The 22,283-nt window shown below is 40.6% G+C and overlaps 4 protein-coding genes across 5 annotated transcripts; all 4 read right to left on the reverse strand.

Moving 5' to 3' along the window:
- Window positions 1-1,007: 1,007 nt before the first annotated feature.
- Window positions 1,008-5,895, reverse strand: LOC135678236 (la-related protein 1C-like). The gene is made up of 7 exons (XM_065190789.1): window positions 5,280-5,895; window positions 4,592-5,060; window positions 4,338-4,509; window positions 4,166-4,256; window positions 1,756-1,839; window positions 1,415-1,508; window positions 1,008-1,312 (listed from the first exon to the last, which is right to left on the reverse strand). The coding sequence occupies exons 1-7, from the start codon at window positions 5,697-5,699 to the stop codon at window positions 1,272-1,274; spliced, it is 1,371 nt and encodes a 456-aa protein (XP_065046861.1). The 5' UTR covers window positions 5,700-5,895; the 3' UTR covers window positions 1,008-1,271.
- A 1,732-nt stretch (window positions 5,896-7,627) lies between these two features.
- LOC103990700 (monooxygenase 2) lies at window positions 7,628-9,666 on the reverse strand. Its single transcript, XM_009409937.3, has 6 exons — window positions 9,540-9,666; window positions 9,319-9,465; window positions 8,854-8,922; window positions 8,612-8,780; window positions 8,318-8,546; window positions 7,628-8,218 (listed from the first exon to the last, which is right to left on the reverse strand). The coding sequence occupies exons 1-6, from the start codon at window positions 9,611-9,613 to the stop codon at window positions 7,683-7,685; spliced, it is 1,224 nt and encodes a 407-aa protein (XP_009408212.2). The 5' UTR covers window positions 9,614-9,666; the 3' UTR covers window positions 7,628-7,682.
- A 4,005-nt stretch (window positions 9,667-13,671) lies between these two features.
- Window positions 13,672-16,081, reverse strand: LOC103991106 (aspartyl protease family protein 1-like). The gene is made up of 10 exons (XM_009410466.3): window positions 15,748-16,081; window positions 15,521-15,656; window positions 15,188-15,420; window positions 14,882-15,103; window positions 14,681-14,816; window positions 14,522-14,595; window positions 14,359-14,452; window positions 14,232-14,286; window positions 14,078-14,149; window positions 13,672-13,986 (listed from the first exon to the last, which is right to left on the reverse strand). The coding sequence occupies exons 1-10, from the start codon at window positions 16,038-16,040 to the stop codon at window positions 13,745-13,747; spliced, it is 1,557 nt and encodes a 518-aa protein (XP_009408741.2). The 5' UTR covers window positions 16,041-16,081; the 3' UTR covers window positions 13,672-13,744.
- A 1,107-nt stretch (window positions 16,082-17,188) lies between these two features.
- On the reverse strand, window positions 17,189-21,892 carry LOC103990699 (uncharacterized). Of its 2 annotated transcripts, XM_065190795.1 has the most exons (6): window positions 21,511-21,892; window positions 18,961-19,063; window positions 18,111-18,266; window positions 17,894-18,031; window positions 17,680-17,714; window positions 17,189-17,539 (listed from the first exon to the last, which is right to left on the reverse strand). In XM_065190795.1, exons 1-5 carry the CDS (start codon window positions 21,777-21,779, stop codon window positions 17,685-17,687), a joined length of 696 nt encoding a protein of 231 aa, XP_065046867.1. In that variant the 5' UTR covers window positions 21,780-21,892; the 3' UTR covers window positions 17,189-17,539; window positions 17,680-17,684. The 2 variants fall into 2 exon arrangements, with proteins under 2 accessions (XP_065046867.1, XP_009408210.3); XM_009409935.3 differs by lacking the exon at window positions 17,680-17,714.
- Window positions 21,893-22,283: the final 391 nt, after the last annotated feature.

Below are 22,283 nucleotides of genomic sequence, written 5' to 3' on the forward strand. Positions count from 1 at the left end.
CATCTTTTGAGTCCTCCTTAGGTATCTTTCATTTCTTTCCACCCTATCTTCCAAATAATTACTGTAAGGGGTCAAATTGAGGTTGGTGGTATGAGATGGATGACAAGAACTAACTTAGTTTCAAACACACCAAGGTGGCTTCTTCTTTAAGCCAATGTGGAGAAATGCATGAGAAAACTCCAAAGTATGATTCCTCGGTTTAATCTCGAGTCAGCTTTCACCTTGCAATAAAAAAGTTCATATTTGATTTGAGCTTTTGTTGTTCTTGGAAGAAGATTCTTCATATCTTGAGAATCAACAGATGTAGTTATTAAGTGCTAAAAGATCTGATAAGAACTGTCTTCTCGAAGAAAACCACCTCCTAATCTCACTACTTGTGATTTCCTCCTCTTTGATGTCTTAGCTGCAATTTGAAGTTCTTGTGAACCATTTGTGTTGGGCATTTGACACAAATGTCTCTTCCTCATCCACCTGCTGCTATTTCTTCATTCGTTCTACCTGTTCACCATTTGGGACAAAAGCAGTTGGGAAGAATGACGAAAAATTGTGTTTGCTATGTTGTCCAAACATCAAACATAGCAGAAACACACAAAAAAACGAAAAGAAAGTCCATCGCAAGGCAACTACTGCATCCATAACATCACCAAAGCCCACATTTTGCTTGATGATGAACTCATGAACAGAGATGAACTTGTTGCAAGTTCAATGTGACAGGATATGAACATTATATATATCCTCATATGACTGCGATCCATCAGCAAGAACAAAGCAGCACACTTGGTACCCGATGAAGCATCTTCGAAGACTAAAAGAAAGATAAGAAACCAACAAACATAAGATTTCATTAGTTGTTGATTCTGATTACAGAAATCGAAGCAACCGACTCCACGAATCACAACAAAAGCACACTGAATGTATAGTATATACAAAAAGTACAAAACTCTCCCTGTAATGTCAGTAATCTATTTATTCGAAACTATCGGAACTGTTTCTGAAGAATCGATTCCTGCTGCAGCAGAAGAATAAAAATTATATAAACAGTGAAAATTTCCACTTCTCCAAATTAGAACCGATGCTGATATCGATTTCTTCACCAAAAAATGGTGGTATGTAACTTAAAAAAAGGTGGGGGATTAAGAATCAACCCCAAAGACCATGTATACCAGTGAGATATCACCAATCAAGGAAAACCAAACTATACAACTAGATATCAGTAGCAGCTGAACCTAGCTATTCCATTCTGAGTCTGGCTTGGCTGATTCCATCTTCAGTCAGACTCCATCCTGCATCTGGTTGTTGGAACTTCCAGAAGCTGATTTATTACCAAGACACACATTGTCAGTCGGAGTCGTACTGCGTTGGCTAGAAGAATGCTCTAGTCCAAAAGTATGCAAGAGAGCAATGACTGAATCACCATCTGGTGTTGCAGGAGATCGGGGACCAGAAGCAAGATCATATTGATTTCGGTTAGGGGGCACCCAACCATCGCGTCTCCTTATCTTGTCACCCTGCATTTTGCATCAACAAGAGTGGTAGTTAGCACATGACCCACATAAATTTGCACAAATGTAGCATCCATTTCCTTCTCTATTTTTGCAGATATATCCATTATTTGATTAAATTGTTGGACATTGGCACGGATCAAGACTTGGCAAAGGCGCCTACTGAACCATTATTCTATGTTCCTCAAGAAACAGCTTCAGGAATATTTAGCACATAAATAAGATGTTAAAACTGAAAATGTTTAAATTGTACCTGTACTTCCACTACCGTTGAACCTTGCAAAGCAGTCAATATATGTGGTATGCTGTTTGGTTCATCATTTGTCAACGTCTTGACCTGCACGTAATGAAACATTAACAATTCCTTTGTCATTTAAATACAGAAGATATGAAAAAACCAATAAATATGCTTAAACATATGACAGTTATCCTATAAGATAACTTTGGTAATAAGCAAAATCCAGTTCGAAGCACTAAGATTTGGTAATAAGCTATATAAGATAATTGTTTAATGACTAGAGAAACATGAATGAAAAGACAGGTGAGGCCTCCTGCAGCAGACCTAGACAGGTGGTGGCCGCATCCTCTTTGCGAGTAACAGCACCAGGCTTGGATGAAACTTTTGAAAAAAGTTGGAAAATCAAAATACAAACAAGCTATAAATGAATATCCAACATGGCTTTTAGATCACAGGAAGTAAATATAAGCACATGGCACAATAATCATAGGCAATTTCATTAAAAAAATAAATTATTCGCATTCACAAAGCATTTTTTCAAACATAAACACAAGAACAATATCACATGTGAAAATGTCGGTATTCTACAACTGATTGCAACCAACAAGACATTATCTCAAATTTGAAAGATCCAGGAGGAATAATCACTCTTGTTGTGGCTTTGTCTGAGAAAGCACTAGTCAATTTAATTATTATCTCTTTTATGTGTTCAAAGTTAATATCTGAATTACTAGAGGTGACAAACCAAAAATAGTTACAATGCAAATCCCTGATGTAAGTAATTTTTTTTAAGAAAATATAGTGCTCATAAGAAACATATTGTAAAAAATTGAAGTTCTTAAGCAGCTACAGTTATCAGCATCCATTAAACCAATTCAGAGAGATACATCACCACACATACATGACTAACCAGCCAGTGGTTTTCTTTCTGTGCCAAATTAACTCACTAGGCTGGGTAATATTCCTTTTTCTTTAACTAACCCTCTAAGTTCTTCTATTATCAATAGTTAAGTACAGCAAAGTAATCACCAACACACCAGGAACAAGTCAATGCATACCATTTCCACATTCCAAAATAAAACTTTTACAGAACCTTCACTTTGCTTAACTTCAGAAGCAAATGAGATATTTGGCCGAAAGATTCAGATAGATGTCTCACAAATATGCAAGGGTAGTGAAGGGAATTGCAAGCATGAACCTATGGACTAGCCAGGCACTGTGATGACAAGGTGACTCCCAGCAGAACAAGAACCAATTTTAATTACTAATAAAAAAAATTAATCTAATATGACATTTTAGTACAATTTTTTCTTATAAGGTACACATGGTCAGTTTGACATAGATAGGAAATATTTGGAGCCGAGACAAAGAGACAACGAACAACAATTTAATTTGCAAGTAAAAGGAAAACTAGTGTCTGTTTGTCTTTGTGACCTTTGGGCATGAGAAAAATCATTCTGCATATCTTCCAATAAGTTAAAAAAGTTTTATTTTAAGATTTGTTATACAATTTTATTGGATGTTATGGAGAAATATCTTACACTTGGAAAATAATGATCAGCAATGCAAGAGAGGAAATAGCATACAACTTTCCTAAATAATCATGTAAATACTTCTAATAATCAGATTATCAATGAACTGTCAAACTGAGGCATGCCAAGCATAGCATACCCATGGAAGTACCACACCAATTTGACTAGCTCATATATGCTGGCACAATTTATCCATGATAAATGATAATCCTTGATGATTAGTTCAAGCATTAGAATAAAATGTTATAAGAGCATACATAATAATACAAGTCAAATAATCAGCCATAGGCAATTGCAAATATCTCAATATCTCAAAGCTACTGAAAAGAATAAAAAGAGATACATCAACAGAAGCTTCTCATCCGACTCAACATCCGTATGTGACACCAATAAAAAAGGCATTGCTGATTCCGTAAGAGCAGAAATAAAGGCATCGAACTCCACCAAAAGATCACAAGAAGGAAGAAAGAACAACTATGTTTCAGACATCATTAGAGAACCATAAAAATGAAAAGCTTAAGATGATCATAATGCATCATATTACTTAACAATATTTACTCTTTTCTGTGTGTCATGATTAAGCAAGTACATTATTTCAAAAAATTATACAAGTAAAATGATCTCTCAATTTCATGACCTTTAAGATTCCATCTCACTGAAAGTAAATGAACCTCCTGTTCTTTGACAATAAAGGTCTCAGTTAAAGTTGTGATGAAACAAGTAAAGGAAAATAAAAACAGAAGCCTCAGTTATTTTATTTTCAGGAAACGTGCAACAGAAGTGATGCCAAAGGAAAATTTAGTTCTCCAAAATGACACATCAATGATAGTGCCAAGGTGATAAGCATAAGTTGATGTGAAGAAGCAACCCAAGTAGCTTAAAACAATACTAACCATATTGAAGCCAGCAACCAAGGAGATTGGAACCCCACCTTGAGAATCCATATTATTTCGCAGAAAAGTGTCAGTATCGAGATTGTAATCACTGCAAAAGCAAAATCATTAAAAGATAGGAAATGAATTGCAATTGAAAATGTTAAATTGCCATAAAGAATCTTAATAGTACCTAAAGTAGAATTCTATCTGCCTCCTCAACTGGTGATGATCAACGGGAGAAGGAAAAGGAATCGTTGCTTGGTAATCAACAGGCACTGGTTGATGAGGAACAAAAGGCATGTTTATGGGTGTCTGAGGATGCGGAGGTGGCACCGGGAGATAATAAACATAATAAGGAACTTCTGATGGGAAGAACGTGAAGATCATCAAAACCATGAGACACGTATGTCAAAGTTAGAACATAAGAATGTAGGCACAGATTACCAGGGTAGGAGACCATGGGCCTCATGAAAGGAGGCCTATGTGGTGGCATGGGAATATAATAACACATTGGAGGCGGCGGAGGTGGTTGAATCTGTGCCTGCTGCGGAGGCAAAGGCATCCACATGTGTGGATCTCTCCTACTAAAACCTCGAGGGCCGTTCCGATCATAGCCTCCTCGCTCATGATCCCGCCGACTTCCATTGTCTTCGCGGTTGGGGCCGCCACTATTGATTCCCCTTCGCCTGTCATTATAGCTGCCTCCGCGGCGATAGCCGCCACGTTGCGGCCTTGGCATGAACTCGACTCTCCTTTGCTGACCCGGATTCCTATTGTGCCTGTTGGCAATCTCCACCGGAGAGAATTCCTGGCCTCTGCCACCAATTGGAGGCATCCCTGGCAAAATAGGAGTTTGTCCATTTGCTCCATGAACATCATTGGCTGATGGACTGCTGCTAGTGCCGCCACCATCCTACATCGAAACAGGGTTGGTATTAGGTTTCTGGCAAGCAAGAGCATCGTTATTCCGGTAAAACTAGGGTACGCGTCATTGTAATTTAGCCTCAGAAGTGAAGAAACGATCACAATAACGCGCACATAGGATCACTCTACATGCAAATACACGATAAAAAGATGGAAGCGTTGTTTGCGATTCAAGTGTGTTAGAAATTAAGGCAATACGAGATCACACCGAGGGGACAGTAGCCGACGATCCATCCGGGAGAGACTCCAACGAGTCCGAATCGGAAGTCTTGGCGGACGGCCTGAGCGCGGACTCAGACACCGCGGCCAAGGAATCCGCCCCCATTACCAGGCCCGTCTCGTTCGCGCCGCTGGGCGCCACGCTCCAAACCGCCTTTTTCCCGCGAGCCCCGGCGGCCGCATTGCCGTCGCCACCGTGGTCGCTGCTCTCCGCCGGCCGGTGGGAGGCGGATGCGGCGGCGGCATCTGAGGGCGGGGTCGCACTCTTCACGGTAGGCGAGGGGCGATCGAGGGGACGGGTCGGCGCCGTCGGAGGAGAGGTTGGAGCGTCGTCCCGGTCGTCGCGGAGGACGTGGGCCGCGGGCGAGCCCACGCCGCCGCCGGCGGAGGAAGGTGACGCGAACAACATGATCGAGAAGGCTTTGCGGTTAGGGATGAAAGGGCGGGGACGAGCGATCGCGGCGATCAGAGAGAGAGACAGAGAGGGAGAGAAGTGCGAAAACTTCGAGGGGTTTAGTGCGAAAAATACCAGCGAGAGAAGAAGCGAAGAAAGGGGTTTAACGGGAGACCGGGGAAACTCCGAGGGGTTTGCTGCAAGAAGATCTCTTTCTTCAGACCCAATGCACTGTGCATGTACTTAAATAGAGACCCGAGAGAGCACAAGAGACCGCCACGTGTCCTTTCTTCTTCCTTGCCCAGACGAAGGGAGACGCGAAGGATAAGCCTCGATTCCGAGGGCTATTATTGGAACATCACATCACATCACATCACATCTTCACATATCTTCACATGAGCAGCCATCACCACCATCCACGATGGCGATTTCGACGGCTTGGATCAAGCTCGGGTTGAGTTCGCACGACTTCTCCTTGGGTCCCAAAAGCTGAACCCGCTCCATCCGACACTCATGCGGAGATCACTGCGTTTGCGAGATTTAAAGTCCAGATGGAACTACAAGATTGTTGATGATGCATCATTCAAAGCGAATAGAAAGGAGAGATACTTTTATTGATAATGTTCCTTATCTTTTAGAGATCAAACTTAATTCTTTTGGCTTTCCATATATAATTCACCCCAACAAACATACGACACATGCACACATTATTTTGGCGTGTACAACTATATATATACACTTATATCCCTTCAAATTAGTAACAAGAGTTATCTAAATTGCCTCCATTTGCCCAAGTCACGTTTCTTCTCATCCAAGCCACTTGCTCTAAGAAATATTCAAAGGAATGATATCAAGTAAAGTGAAATATTTAAATATTTAAAGGAATATATGAATATATCTATCCAAAATCTAATTTTTGTAGAGATATATGTATGCAATATTGGAACTTATGCGTCCGAGCCTGACGTCCGTAATAAGCTTTTATTTCTGTGGAAATCGTCAACGGTCAACAAAAATGACGTGGGTCGTGACATATGTAGTTGTTTGTGCACAAGGAGACTCGGTCGGGGTTACGAGTTTTCAAGGGCTTATTTAAATGTAAGCGACTCGATCCCAACGGTCACTTCCGCCGCCACAATCCACGAAATAATCCACGAGACTCCGTGCCGCAACCGACCTCCCTAAGTCGGTCTCGTGTTTTTTGCCAGTACGATATAATACACGATCGAGGCCGGGAAAACGCACGCGAGGTCGATGATGGCGAGCCCTGCACGTTCCGACCAACTCCTGCTGCTCTCCGATGGAGCGCAGGCCGTTGCGCCGCCGCCCAGCGACCTCTTCACTGCCACCGAGCTGGCGGCGGCGCAGCAGCTCGTGCAGCTCAGCGAGAGCAGCGCCGACTCCTCCTCCTGCTCCTCTTCCTCTTCCTCCACGCGATCCCTCAACACGCGGCCGCCACCTGAGGCAATTTTGTTGGAAGCCGAGGAGGATGAGGAGGAGGAGGAGACGGGGCCGTGGCGGAGGACGAAGCGGTACCGTCCGATCGCGGATCTGTACGGCTTGTCGAAGCCTATCAGCCTCTGCGCAGGAGCTGGGAGGGCGAAGAGGTCCAGGAGAGGATGATTCGGTTGCATCCTCGTCGTGTGTTGTCGACAGGAACCGTACGTGACTGTGGATATGTAATCTGCAAAAGGCTCAATAGAGCTTGAAACTGAGGAAGCAACGTAAACATTGAGAGTCTTTTCTTCTTTGCCTTGATGTTGTTGTTGTTGTTGATCTGTTCATGTTGGAGTGAAGGTGTCTTTGACCGGCCTCCGAAAGTCAATTCTAATCTGCCTGGATTCAATCCTTTGTTCAATTTTAATTGGAGGTTGAGTCAATTTTGGATTTGACCTTTTTATAATGTCTTTTCCCAATATAAGGTTTTATTTAAGATAAATAAATTAGCTTTATTTTTTGCTGATTATATTTATTCCATTAGCAGCAATTGCAGTGACTTCAAAGGTTGCCACATTCAAAGTCAGCTTCGCTCAACAGCTTCTTGGCCAGCAAACCAGACAAAACCTCATCTCTCATCATGTTCATGACCCAGTTGCCACCTTCCTGTATGAATCCCACCACGAAAGAGGTAACGACGAGATCAAGATTCCTCCACCGCCTGGCGTTGGCATACTTCCGCAGCGCCGCCTCGATCCGGCGGCGTTCGTCTTCTTCGGAACGCTCTTGGCCGGCACCGATCAGAGCTTGTGCCAAGCACTTGGCCAGGACGACTCCGTCTTCCAAGGCCGCGCAGCCGCCCTCGCCGAGGTCGGGCGTCATGGGATGGAACGCGTCGCCGGTCACACAGACGTTTCCCCTACTGATGTCCCCCCACAGCAAGTTGAGCGGCGACCTGTATCTCAAGGGGGACGACGCGACGCCGCTCAGCTCGCTCCTCTCGATGACGTGTAGAACTTCTTCCGGCACCTTCGCGGTCTTCATCTTGCTGAGCACGAACTCCCTGACCCTTGCAGCATCTTTTCTCATTTCTTTGTCTGCGCAACGAGAGAAAGAAAGAACAAAGAACATGCATAGCATCACCGATCCATAGGACACGAGCACACGGACTTGCAGACAGCAAAGCTTTCACCAACCTTCTCCGTCAGAAGTCCAGGTGAAGAACCAGTAAACGCTTTTCTTATCACAGGGCAGCATCCCTGATCGATAGCCAGTTCCGAAGTGCTGCGCGAACTCCGGATTAATGGCATGGCCGTCCGGGAAAGTGGCGATCCCTCTGGCCGCATACCGCCCAGCAAAAGCTGGCAACTTGAGGCCCAGCCACTTTGCTACGACGGAGTTGACCCCATCGCACCCGATCAAGACCTGCAGACGAGGGGGAAGCGTCAAAGACGAACAGAGAAGGAAGGGACATGAGCAAGCTTCTGCACCTTGGCTCGGAGAGTGGATCCATCCGCTAAGTGAAGGAGCTTTACTGTGCTTGCCTCCTCCACCGAGACCACCTTGGATGAGTACCTGATGGTGCCATGAGGGAGCTCCTGGGCCAGGGCTTCGACCAGTAGGTTCCTCTTCAAGCATCTGACTTCATGCTTCCCGATACTTGGAACCACATCGCAGAGAGTGTAAAGATCAGAACAAGTTCATCAAGAAACATGGAGGAGATGACGCTTACTGTTTCCCTCGTGCCCTGAGCGATAGCCTTGTGGTGACAGACCCAGAAGATGCAGAGAAAGCAACGAGCCTGCAAGATCGAAACGCCATGTTTCATCAGCATCTGTCAACACATGTCACAGCGAAGACAAAGATCTGTCCTTTCCAGGCTATTGATATTGAGGTTGAGTGCATGCATACGGAATCGTCCCTTTCAGTCTGCCATACAAGCTTTGTGTTGAAATTGTAGTGATTTAGGAAAAATGGATTCCACAAAAAAATCTAGCTAAAAATAAATAAACATTTTAATATTTGATCTCCCAAAAACCAATTTAACAGGAAAAATATATTTGTTTTACTGTTCTTAAAGATTAAAAGATGGATCATTTAATTTACAAGTGTAATCTAACAATTTGAGACTCTTCTTTACCACACAAATAAAACTGCGTGTATACGATATTGACGGATAGCCATTGCCATTACTTACTGTTCAAGCCGGACGTGCTGCTGTCGGAGCGCGTCTCCAACGCCGAGCGCATCCAGCGCTCTCCACGCATTCGTCCATGTGGTGATGGCGAAGCCAGAAGCTCTCAAGCTATCAGATGACTCCAACACCAGACTCCGCAGCCCCGACCTACGGTCCAAGCACAGTGCTTCAATCCGTCAGCTCACCAGATCTGTTCGATGCGAGTTCATAGGCTCTTTTACCTGTGGAGGCCCAGCGCCACTGCCAGCCCTGCTATCCCGGCGCCGACGACGACGATGTCCGCCACGCCTTCCATGCTTGCGTCTCACCGCACCGTTCGGACAATGGAGAAGGGAGATTGCGCGTGAGGATGTGGAGCTCGGGTGAAGGCTTATAAAAGGGAGATGGATAGGGACGGTGAGGTCATCAGCTGCTGATGTTGCTGAGAGAGAGAGAGTGTGTGTCTGTGACTGAACAACGTGGATGGCCAATTGAAGTCACAGCATTGACGGCAATGTTGGTGACGACACACCGCATAAAGCTGCTGACGAAAGAGGGTAGAATTGTTCGTATGAAAAGAAAACGAGGTTGTTTTGATGAAACGTATCCGTTCATCCAACTCTCAAATGCATGCACTCGAAGATTACTATAGTTATTATAATAGCTGTGAGTAATGTTGTAATATATTATAAATAGTAATTAAGTAAACATAATACAATAAAGCAATATATTCTTGAGTCATATTAAGGTTGGATGGTAAAGTTCACCTAATTGGTTTTCTAGAATGTTGTCCTCATTTTGAATTTTATTATTTGATGTCTCATTTTTTTCTAATACCTTAAATACTTTCTATCATTGCCAATGTCTCATCGTAACCATGTCTCCATGGAACCTTATCGTCAACCCCCATATCTAGTTGTACTGCGATCGTATTACCTTCGCACTTGGCATCGGATACACTATGGGACGAAAGCGATCATGGTAGAATATTAGTGATCACAAGAGGCATTTAGTGTATTAAAAAAAATAGAACACAAAATGGAATAACTAAATACGAAATGTATCATCTAAAAAAATTCCCTAAAAGAAAAACTTTTGTAGAGAAATCGTCCTTCAATATTAATGCTTAGTTCAAAACATTTACTATCAAAAATTAGATTATCTCATAATTAAATCTTAACTTATCTTAAAAACTCTTATTTTGGACTTTTACCTAATAACACCCTATAATTAGTTTTTTACATAAGGACACCCTATTTCGTCAAAGTAATTAAAAAACATAAGCGACAGAGAAAATGATAGAAAAGGGAGGAAGAGGAGACAATGGGGAAGGGCGACGACTACTGATAGTCAAGAACGATTGATGGAAGGTGAAATAATATTTTTATCATTTTGATGAAAATGAACACTACAAATAAAACTCAATTACGAGAGTGCTATTAGGTTAAAAAAAAATTTAGGCAAAATGTCCAAGATTTATTGAGATATTAAATTTACTTAAATTATTTCCAAAACTTCATAATTAAAGTTGATTAGTGTGTGGTGTTCAAAGTCCAAATGTTGGTTAGCTCGTTAATCCAAAGAATAGCCCATTTGGTTTTCTTAATTGCCTAAGCAATCAAACACCTTAAAATACTAATACAGACTTACCGACCATGTGATCCACACCAACACGAAGCTAATGTTACGTAAATATATTAGTCATAGGCCCCATGCTTTAAGGGTTACAAACGTGTACGCATAAAAGACCTCAAACTCTCTTGTTGTTTTCAGGAAGAACAATAATAGCCCTTTAAAGTCAAGTTCATGCCAAGGTGTACTAATCACAAGGTCAATTTGGAAGCATACGTTCATGTGATGCACACGGAAAAAGCAATTAAGGTGCTTTCAAGTCAAGTTCACATACGTGCACTTGTCGTTGACCTAAAATTCGAAGGTTTTGATCATGTGATTCACATCAATCAAATGCCATAACATCTTTCTTCTGAAAATTTTGATCTAATAGTCTCATATTCTTCTTTTAATATTCTATGTTAGTCTTATATGGGATGTAAAAAAAGATTTAAGCTGATCTATGAGGACTACTTTATGTATGTTTGTGTGATAGGTCTTCACGAGGACATCAAATCTAATCTAATGAATGATGGGAAATGGAGAACAATTGTGGAACTCAATGAATGAAGTCTTTTTCTTCACGAAGAGAGGAAAAATTAGATTTTAGGCTCTGAGTGTCGCATGAAGACCACTTAAAGCCACTTTTATCGCAAATTGACATTTTGCTGTCTTACTATGTTTTGATTCCGATAAGTACTGTTACTGTGAGCTGTGTTGGAGATAGCAAATGGTCGATTCGACAGAGGACAGAGTAGGTTTCGATTAGCACGAGTCGAATTAGGACTCATTGTGACATGTCAGTGTGTGCGAGATTTGACGTATGGCATTTTGGTGCCAAGCTCCTTAATCCGATTGATCTAAACCCTAAATCTCAAATATAATAGTTCTTTTTGTACGATTCGTTTTTCTTATTAAAGATTAAATCTCTCTTGTTCTTCATTGATTCACTCACACTCCTAATATTCTTTTTGTCTTCTCGTTCTTTTCTATTTTATATTACTATGATATACACCGACATATGGTACATCGATATTTCGAGTTAAACTTTTTTTTAAAATAATTAGTCTAACTTTCAATTCGAGCCATATAAAATATAGAGATCTAACTCTATTTGTGAATTGCATCCATTAGAGAAACAAATAGGAGAGAGGATAATATCGTAATAGAGGAAAAGGAAGAGGAAGAGGAGCAACGGAGAATAGGAGGATGAAGAAGATAATGAGATGGAAAAAACACGAGAAGAAGTGAATCAACTTTATGAATTTCTATCACAATTGAGATTTGTAAAATAATTATATATTTAGTTAAATTTAGAGTATCTAAATTTATGTTTATAATTTTTATTAACTTTATGTTTTTATATATCTCTTCTTATACTACTAATATTAATCATTTCATATTTTCTAACTATTACATATATAAGTCTCGTACGCATATGTTCTTTTCATCTTAAACATTTTTTTTTATCTTATCCTCTATCGAAGTGATACCCAGTTATTCATAAATAAAATATTTACTTTCTAACTCCATACATCTATATCAACATTCTCATCTCAACTATAATTTTTATTTTATATTTATTATTTCTTAATTGTCTATTAGATTCATAAAGTATTGTTGATTTTACAACTGTCTTATAGAATTTTTCTTTCAATCTCAGAGATATTCAATAATTATAGAAGGCTTCGGATGTTCCTCATCATTTTAACTATCTTATTTTTATTCTATAAATAATATATTTATTCGTTTCTACATCATAATATTCGATATATAATATATGATATTAGTACTATATTTTCTTAAATGTAATTAGTATAGTTTCTCAAATTGGCATGCTACAAAGGCTATTTAAAGAAATGAGATATTAGATATTTTTATCATTTTTAGCATGTTAGTATAGAGAATTACTTTTCTTGTGTCTCATTATCATGTGAATTGACATGGTTTAAGCTTATCACCAAGACATAACATTATTCGAGAAACTTTCATAATAATCGTGAACGATGGTTAGCATAATATCAAGGGATCCGAGGTGGTTTTGAGATCGAGCCGAGGTAAGACTCAATCTCCTTGTTGGATCCTATGCAAAGGTCAACGTCGTAGAAAGTTTCCCGACTCGACCCCTTTCACGCTCAAGTTAGTTCTCTTAGAATTATAGGGTGTAAAAGATTTGTGAAGATAGGTCTAACCCTTGGGTAGACGTGGAGGATTAGCTTTTATACCCAGGCGACCATATGGACCATTTGTAACCATCATAACATCCTCCCTTTGATGTTTTGTCTATAAGGGTGACAAGCTCAAATGACCTCCTACGAATTATCGTTTACGAAAGTCGAATTAGAAGGGAATATGCATGAATAGCCATCCAAGGACCACTATTCTTGAAGGTCGACAAAATCAACCTCAATAGCTTTTCGTGAATTATTATCTATGGGGGCTAATAGGTCGTTATTAGCCCCATGTCATTATCGTATGGGGGGAGTGATTTGGCTCTAATGCCTCCATGGTGGCAACTGATATGGTTGTCGAAATATTTCCTATCAACTTTTGCATCATTTGTTATTTTACAATGCCAATAAATCAAAATAGTTTATAATGGAATAATACATATATATATATATCAGACATTCCTTGAACACAAATTAAGCCGAGCTAATAACAGTCGTAGTTGAGTCTTCCCTATCACAAACCAAAGCATATTAAATACTGTTCATTATATATATATATATATATATATATATATATATATATATATATATATATATATATATAAGACACCAAAGAGATCAAAATAATTAGGAGTAGAATGGAAGCATTCATGGCAAGTTGCAGGTCAGAGCATGGCCATGGTGAGCAAAGGGAGGATGATCAGCAAGAAGCTTCTCCTCATGGTGCTCAAACGCAAGGCGCCGCTACGAGGAGGACTGGCCGCCGGGGCCTCAATGTCCGGAGGAAGATCGGGACTGCTCGCCGGAGAAGAATCTGCCGCTGGTGCTGGTGCTGGTGCTGGTGCTGGTGCTGGTGCAGGGGCAGGGGCAGAAGCTGGAACTGGAACCGAGTTGGAAGCTTGGTAGCCTGCACATAACAGGGGAAACCACACGTAGTTGATGCTGCTGCTCTCACTAAATCGCGAGTAGATTTGATCCAAAGATGTGCTGCTACTTACAATCCGATTTCTCCCAGCCAAAGTTCAACCTTTCGCGATCAAACACCACGCGAAGTCCTTCCAAGAAGTTCTCTGCACAGAACATGAACGCCCAGTCGTGATTCCTGTGCACGCAACAATGAAAGCAACCCGAAACAAGCAATGGAAATCTTACGCCCGATTAAATTGAATCCGTCGTTCTTCACCACAGCGAGGCAGTATGTTGTCCCCTGTGTATAAAGGAGAAGAAGTTATGCGGAGATCAATGGCTTGGACAGGGCATAGCACCAATTCATCTTTACCTGCACGAGAATTAAAGGGTAATTGACGGGGAAGTTGCTTCCACCTGCCGTCGTCAAATCTACGGAGGGAATGTTGGGTGATTGAGTCGAGCCACTGCATGAGGAGATCAGCAAAGCTTATCGGATGACATGCCAAGAAATCCACGTGAAGGAGATGACTTACCTGACATCGTAGCAGTACTCGAAGGGAAGATTTGGGTCGGGCTTGTGAGGGGTGTCCTGCACTTGGGCATGGAACTGCGGAGGAAGAGAAGAAGATGTTGGTGAGTGCTGCATGTTGGAACGAGGTTGGATGGATGTTGTAGCAGAGTCATGGTCTTACGCTATCGGTGAGTGTTGAGTAGGTTGGATCGCTCAGGTAAGTGAAGGCCACACCGGAGTCGACGATGGCAGTAAAACTCGCTGCTGTCGAACGATTCCCTACCGCTATTCCAGTGAAGCTGATGTTGTAGAAAGAGCTGCAGAGGACACCAAAGTGAGACGAGCATGGTGTGAACTGTAGAGCTCGATGTGATCTCGTTACCTGCCGTCCATGTTCAACGGAGTTCTTGGTTGCCCGGCGCCGCCTCTGTCTCCGAAGTCGAGTCTGCCGACGCCATCAGCTCCGAAACAGAGGGAGAAGGAATCCGGGACGAGTCCGGCGGCTGCCAAGACGCTGGGGACGGCCATCTCCCCGAGGCCGAGCCCCAGCACGCCGTTGGGGGCGAAAGTGTCGAGCAGCGCCCCGCTCTGGTTCCGCCCGCACCTGAAGCAAGCAACAAGCGCCATGGCAAGACTCCATGAGATGCAAGACGCGGAGGAACCGGCGAAAGAAAGAGAAGAGGAGTACCCGAAGACAACCGGTGCTTTCACCGGTTGCTGAGCGGCGTCGTCTGTGACCAAGTACAAGGTGTCGGAGACCAGTGTGCCGGAGGAGGAGGTGTTGACGTAGAGGTAATCGACGGAGTAGGGGCAGGTGGCGTTCGATCCAGGGCAGGTGTTGCCGCAGATGCTGTCGCTGCAGAGTACGCTTCGGCTCGTCGAGGAGTTGGTCGGGCTGTAGACGTTGAAGGTCACGTTTTGCTGCAATGTGATTTACTCGGACGGTTGAGATTAGAAGATAGGATGGGATGGAGGGTTGTGATGAATCTTTATAACATTCATAAAGGGAGGTGAGGCGCACTCCATATTTGATGGGGTTGGAGGTGGGAGCACACTGCAGGCAGTCGCACGGCACCCAGAACCAGCCGTTCTCCGTGTTCAGCGCCACCAGGAAATGCTTCTTCGGCGTCCCCAACGCCACCACGGCATAGTACAAGCTACATGTAGTTTCCATATCAATTAGGAGGAGGAGGAGGAGAAGGAAGAACGACGATAACGCAAGGAGAGTCTGTAGGGAATAGGGAGCACAATTCCAGGTTTTGCTCCAGGAAGGTAGCGTTGCCGTCGGCCAAGGCGAGCTTGGAAAAGTTGGAGGCGAGGGAGCGGCCACGGAGAGCGCGGTCGTGGCGGGCGAGGGAGGCGTAGTACTCAACGGTTCCTTTCTGGGGCCACCGCATGCCGGCGACACCATGGGCCTCCGCCCACTCCCGCATGCGGTCGGAGAAGCGGTGGCGGATCTCGAGGCTGGTCGCGTCTGCTCCCGCCACGAGCAGCGAGGCGGTGAGCAGGAGCCCGAGCGCGGCGAGGGGTTGGGAAGCCATGGAAGCCTGAGGAGGGAGAGGGACGGATGCGGTCTTTAACGTCCATGCATGCATTGTAATAGATGTAGTCGTCGCTGACTCTCTGTGGCCGTTGTTTGGAAGCATTCCATGGTAAGTTACAAGGTCAACCACATGAGCCATCTGAGTTCATATGATTTTTGTAGCAAATTTGCGTGTGTGTGTGTATACAATATATATCTATACATATATACATACATATATATATATATATATATATATATATATATATATATATATATATACATATATATATAGATACATATATATATATATATATACATATATAAACATATATATACATATATAAACATATATATACATATATAAACATATATATACATATATAAACATATATATACATATATATACATATATATATACATATATATATATACATATATATATATATATATATATATATATATATATATATATATATATGTGAACCTAATATTTATTCCTCTAAATATATATTTACCATATATATACTTAAAAAACTTAAAGACCAAATCATTATAATAATAAGATTATCATAGTCACTCGCACATTAGTTTGGTTGTATTTTGTCTCGAAATCAATGGAACAAATCAAACATTATTACCTTCTTATGGATGCCAGATGAGCTAAAATTTAATAACCTATGATATTAAAAGATAATAAAAAGCATCATACTCATACCATATGGCATGTTATGCACCTCCACCAACTCACCATCTTGATATATTCAACCGCAAGGAGGAATATTTCAAATGATGCAACTTTGAGAAACATGGATAATGGGTTGATTAATCCATGTTAGGGGAGTGGTTGACATGATGCATATATCCCATGACAAAAGAGCAAGCTCAGCTACATCACACAAGGCATACATTTCAGCATTGAAACTTATAGAATTCCATCAACATTCCTATTAGAGTTCTTCCCAGAATTGACAAACTTTGTCAACGAACAAGCAAAGGGTAGTAGTATAAATTTACAGATGAATTAATATACTTTGTCAACGAACAAGCAGAGAAGTACCATTAAGCAGAGGATAATTTATAATTGGGTGTACAGAGGCCACAATTAGTTGACTAATAAGATGAGGACATGCAGGTCATCTCATGATTCAGAATAAGAATCAGTAATAAAGGACATGAGAATCACATAATTAGTTATTTGACTTTTGAGTACACAGTTTCATTTAATCATGTGTTGCAGTGGAAAATGCCATCAGCAGTACATAGCTAATTCAGCAGCTAATAAAATAAATGTATAAAAAAAGAGCAAAGGTCTCATCTACCACATGGTTCCTGTTCTTCATTGATCAGAAAGATGAGCTATTTCTTATAAGAAAGTATAGAGAGAGAGAGAGAGGCCTCTTCATGTTGATCCATATTGCATCCTCTTCTGAACTTAATTCTGCACACATGTAATCAGCCTTAAGTTTCATCTGTTTCCAACTCGATCCTCCTCAACTCCTTAGGCTGAACACTTATCTGTTATACATACCTTGTCAGATTGAAGTAGTGAACTTTTATGAACATAACATACACAAAAAATTGTTGAACAGAAATTAAATTTGGTGTATATGGTTAGATTAGTGCAAGTTGAGCTGGTTTAGCCTGGATGACTTGACCTGAGCTATATGGATGGACCATGTCGACACAGCCACTGCAAGTGCAATTGGTAGCTGTCATTCACCTAGGGATAATGGTCATCATAATATGCCAACACAATACATAAACCAGTAGACATACACAGGAGGGTCATCCCATGGTGAAATCTAGTTTGCTATTACAGTTTTAGATGACTTCTACCAAACTCTAGTAAGAAGAAAGAGCTTCTTGCACCTGTTCCCTTTGATTCTTCACCAGTGGGCCGATGATGCTTATCCATGTCTCTAAGTCGAGGGCTGATCCAGCATCAGGCAACAGAAATCCATTAACAAAGAAGAATGGTGCGCCAGCGACCCCTCTTGTACACCCATACTGCAGAGGAGAAAACATGGAGGGCGACATGTGAACAACAATCGGGCAAACTAAAAAGACAACGAGTGAAATAGCTTGCCTTAAAGGAGGTTCTTGCTGCCATATCAGTCTTCCAATCTTCAAAACCTGAGAGGAATTCAGAAAAGTTTCCAACAGCCCCATTGGCGAGCTTAGCCATGTCATCAATTATAGCAGATCTTGACATGCTTTTTGTGGGTCCATTATAATACCTCTCCTGTTCAGTAAGCTTGATTCAGTAAAGGAGGATTAAAGCTGAAACTACTTTAAGCCACTTGCAAATCTCTATATTACATGACATGAGTGAGGTAGATGGTTTTGTAGTTTCAAATAGGAAGGCATATTTTATGGTTCATTTGCATTCCATTTAGTTGCATTGGTCCATTTCAGATTTGAAGGGAATAGTCATCTAAAAAGGGCTTCAAAGGCAGAAGTGGTCAATGTACCATGCTTGGAAGATGACTCTTCTGACAATTGGAAAAAGATACATCATTCTCATTTCAGTTAGGACATAATATACTGATGGACAATAACAAAAAAAACATTTTCCTCATGCAAATAGGACAGGACACGGAGCAGTAGTATAGCAGTACTGTAAATAGGCACCATAGTTTCATCTTGTAGCACAGGATTACATGCTATCTTTGCGTATTTGTATTGGATTCTAGCAAGACTAGGATGTTTGAGTAGTAAATCAACATGGATAATACCTCTACAGCTCAGTATTGGATTTCCCTTTACTTGCTATTCAATGAAGTTACTTATTAGATTAATTCTCTGGTTGATACTTTTTGGAGACCTTTATGTCCTCTCAAACTGGAGCAACACTTGTTATAGTGGTAACTTCTAACAATACAGTCAGAATACCAGCCAAAGAAATGATTATCGTTGTACAGTGAAAAGTTTCGAACCTGATATTTGAAGAACAATTCCAGTAAGGGGAATGTTGATGATGCATTCAGCTTGTTTGCAATATGAAGAGCACGACAGGCAAGAAAAGCATTGTTATGGTAACTGCAAGTACCAGAAAAATAATCTCATAAGTGAGCAAAGCAGCTGTCTTTAACTACAGGTGGTTATGCTGATAAAGCCTTCTGCGATGCATAAAGTTAAACAGTATATCCATGCTTTAAAACAAAAAACAGCAACATGTGCTCCTGAAATTAGTAGAGCTTGTAGACTGCATGACTTGTAAGGGAATTCTTTTTCTTTGACCAGATACAATGAGTCGAGAGTACTCATCTTCTATCACGCACATGTGACTAGACATAGTCCAATTAGTTACACCAGAGGTTCAAACTCATAGAAGTTTTAGGTGCACCAATAAAGTCATCCGGCATATTGGAGATTTATTGTGCTGATTCATAAGTGGTACTTCAAACAAGTTAGATTAGGTTGGAGTCTCTAGTCATAATTAAGTCCTATATTTAAGTTTTAAAACAAAAGTATTAATTAGCTTTATGTTAATTTTACTGCTTTAAGTACAGTTTCAATAACAATGAGGGAGGCAATTGGGTTTCAAAATACATAACCAAGATTAAATTTATTTAGCAATCTTGTGAAATGTGGTCCTATCATCATAGCCAATCTTAGAAATAATCTCAGGAAAATTTCCATTGTCCTACTTTTTCCTTTTTTTGGCTTCTATATATTAGTCTCTAAAACCTTAAGGATTTAAGAAATAGCTCCCTCAATTTTTTCATATTGCATGTTAATAAAAAAAAAAATCTGAAGCATAATGCGAATATTAGACATACACTTCCAATAGCTGCTGAGCCAAAAATCATATTTTATGTACTAATCTTACAATCTTGTGAAAAGCTATTTATTTATTATTTTGTTTTGTATATTGATTTCTCTCTTTTAAAAGTAACTGACAATTATTTTACACTAACCATTCAATCTATTTAAATTTCAAAATTAAAAAGAAATGCCTCCTCCATACCTTGAAATCACATCACAAAAGGCTTATAGAAGACTAGTGACATGGGAAATAGTTGTGTTTAAGAGGTAAAAGAAATTGAAGCTTGCAAGGAATCCTTCGAAGACTAATGCTTTAGAGTTGAAAGATGACTTTAAGAAGATTTCGGAAATCATTGTGAATATGCAGCACCTAGAGGAATATAAGCCATCACCTCTAGAAAATGTAGATGAGCTAAACACTCCTTCTTACATGAATGTAAGACTGTGAAATGTCGAGCTACTTAACAGCTGCAATTACTTTCAGGGATTTCTTCCTTTTGCTGACAGACATGAATGAAGAAGAAACAGAACTACGCTTATAGCATGGAGCAAGAAAAAAGAAAGCAGCAAAAAAAAAAAACAACATGCACAGAAGTTCGATCAGAAGTGTGCTCCAACTAATGAGAACCAGCTATTGGAGGGCACAAAGCCTAAGGGCGTGAAAGATAAGGCAATGAAAGAAGCACAATTACATACCATAACAAGAAAATATAACTGGAGAACTACAAGTAATATTAATAAAAACGGTCAAATGAGAGAAACAAAAGGCAAAAGAAACCTTGTGACTTCTACAGACAACTTTGGTTGGTCATGACAATTGCCATTTATATTGAAGAATACATAGAGGAACTTTACTAGAAGTAGAAGAATTTCAGTATGTTGTAATAGTACTTAATGTTTTTACCTAAACATTAGTACCTAGGTTCACAACCATCTGATCTTATAATGGAATTGGTTAGAAGTCATCTAAATGCCATATTGAGGCTTCGCAACTAGCAGTTTATCTTTGAAACTATCTCTAACAAACAATACCAATGCTAAAATGTTAGAAGTAACTGGTATATTTGTTTCTAAATCCTCTTCACAATACACACACGTGTCTTCTTTTCTCCATTTACCATATTTACTTGTTTAATGTTCTTTAATAAGTCCATTAATTATTTTAATAGACAATTATTGATAACCAAAGTGTAAATCTAATGTTCATCCCCATTCAATTGCTGACTACACATAAACTACATCTCATTCTTGATCCATCTCAAAAAATTTCCAAAATTAAGATTTGAATCACTCATATCTGTTACAAGCCACAAGTCGTTATAAAAACACTTTAAAATAACTAGCTCTAACTTGATGGTAATTGTCTTTTAATGTCATACCTCTGTTCATGATTAACATACTGTTTCTTTTTTGGCGATACATGGTCCTTTATCCATATCAATTAACATCATTGACTCGGTTCTTTTAAATGATTTGAATATTAATTTGGACCAATATTTATCTTGTTTAATTTGATATAGTAAAATCATGTCACACTTTAATACAACGATTTATGTGCATCGATAGTGGTGTTCTAGCCTAACCCTGGCAACCGACTCTGTGCCGGTCAATTTGTTTGAGTACAAGAACAAAAATCAATTAAAAACATAGGGTAAGTTGCTAATCTATAACAACAATAATAAGATAAAAATGGGAAGAGAAGGAGAAGAAAGGATTACGGTAGGGGGAAGGGATGGACGATGACGGCGAGACGAGGGGAGTAGAGCCGGACGACCTGCTTCAGCGGCGGCCACGCGTCTCTGCTGTCGGGGCAAAGCGGGTCCAGGAAGGCGTCCACCACGATAACGTCCTTCCAATCCCCTCCTCCGCCGCTGTAGTAGAAGCCGTCATACCTGGTCGGGATTCCGGAGCCGAACCTGCACGAGGAGAGGAGGAAGAGCGCCGTGAAGAGGAGTGGGAGGAAACAAGCAGCAGCGCTATGCGCCATGAGCCGATCTCTTGCGCCCCAGTCGCTTAGCAATACGATCAGCAACGAAGGCGAGGGAGGAGACCGCGAGCACGAAAACGGGAAGCGATCGGATAAAAGGCCGGTGAAACCGAGGTTGATTCGTTGTTCGCTGTAACCGAATAATCCCATGTTGGGGCCCAGATTGAGCCATATTGGGCCCCGCTCAGCCCAGCTTGGATTCAATCATGCTGAGTCAGTAATTAATATCATAATATTAATATAATGGGATCTGCATCTGATAATTATAATATATTAGAATTACTATTAGTTCTCACATGTTAAAATAATACGACTTATATTATCAATAAGTAAATTAATAAATCAGAATATTATAGGTAATTACTTCTTGTTGGTCAACTTATTAACATGACACGATTTAGTAGAAGATGGTCATCAGGCTATCTAAAATTATATGAAATTATTATTATAAACTTAGGTTTAAATATTTTAAATATTTATATGGGTATAAGGATGGATTAATTC

Source organism: Musa acuminata, chromosome BXJ1-7 (genome assembly GCF_036884655.1).
Source record: "Musa acuminata AAA Group cultivar baxijiao chromosome BXJ1-7, Cavendish_Baxijiao_AAA, whole genome shotgun sequence".
Taxonomy (NCBI): Eukaryota; Viridiplantae; Streptophyta; class Magnoliopsida; order Zingiberales; family Musaceae; genus Musa; species Musa acuminata.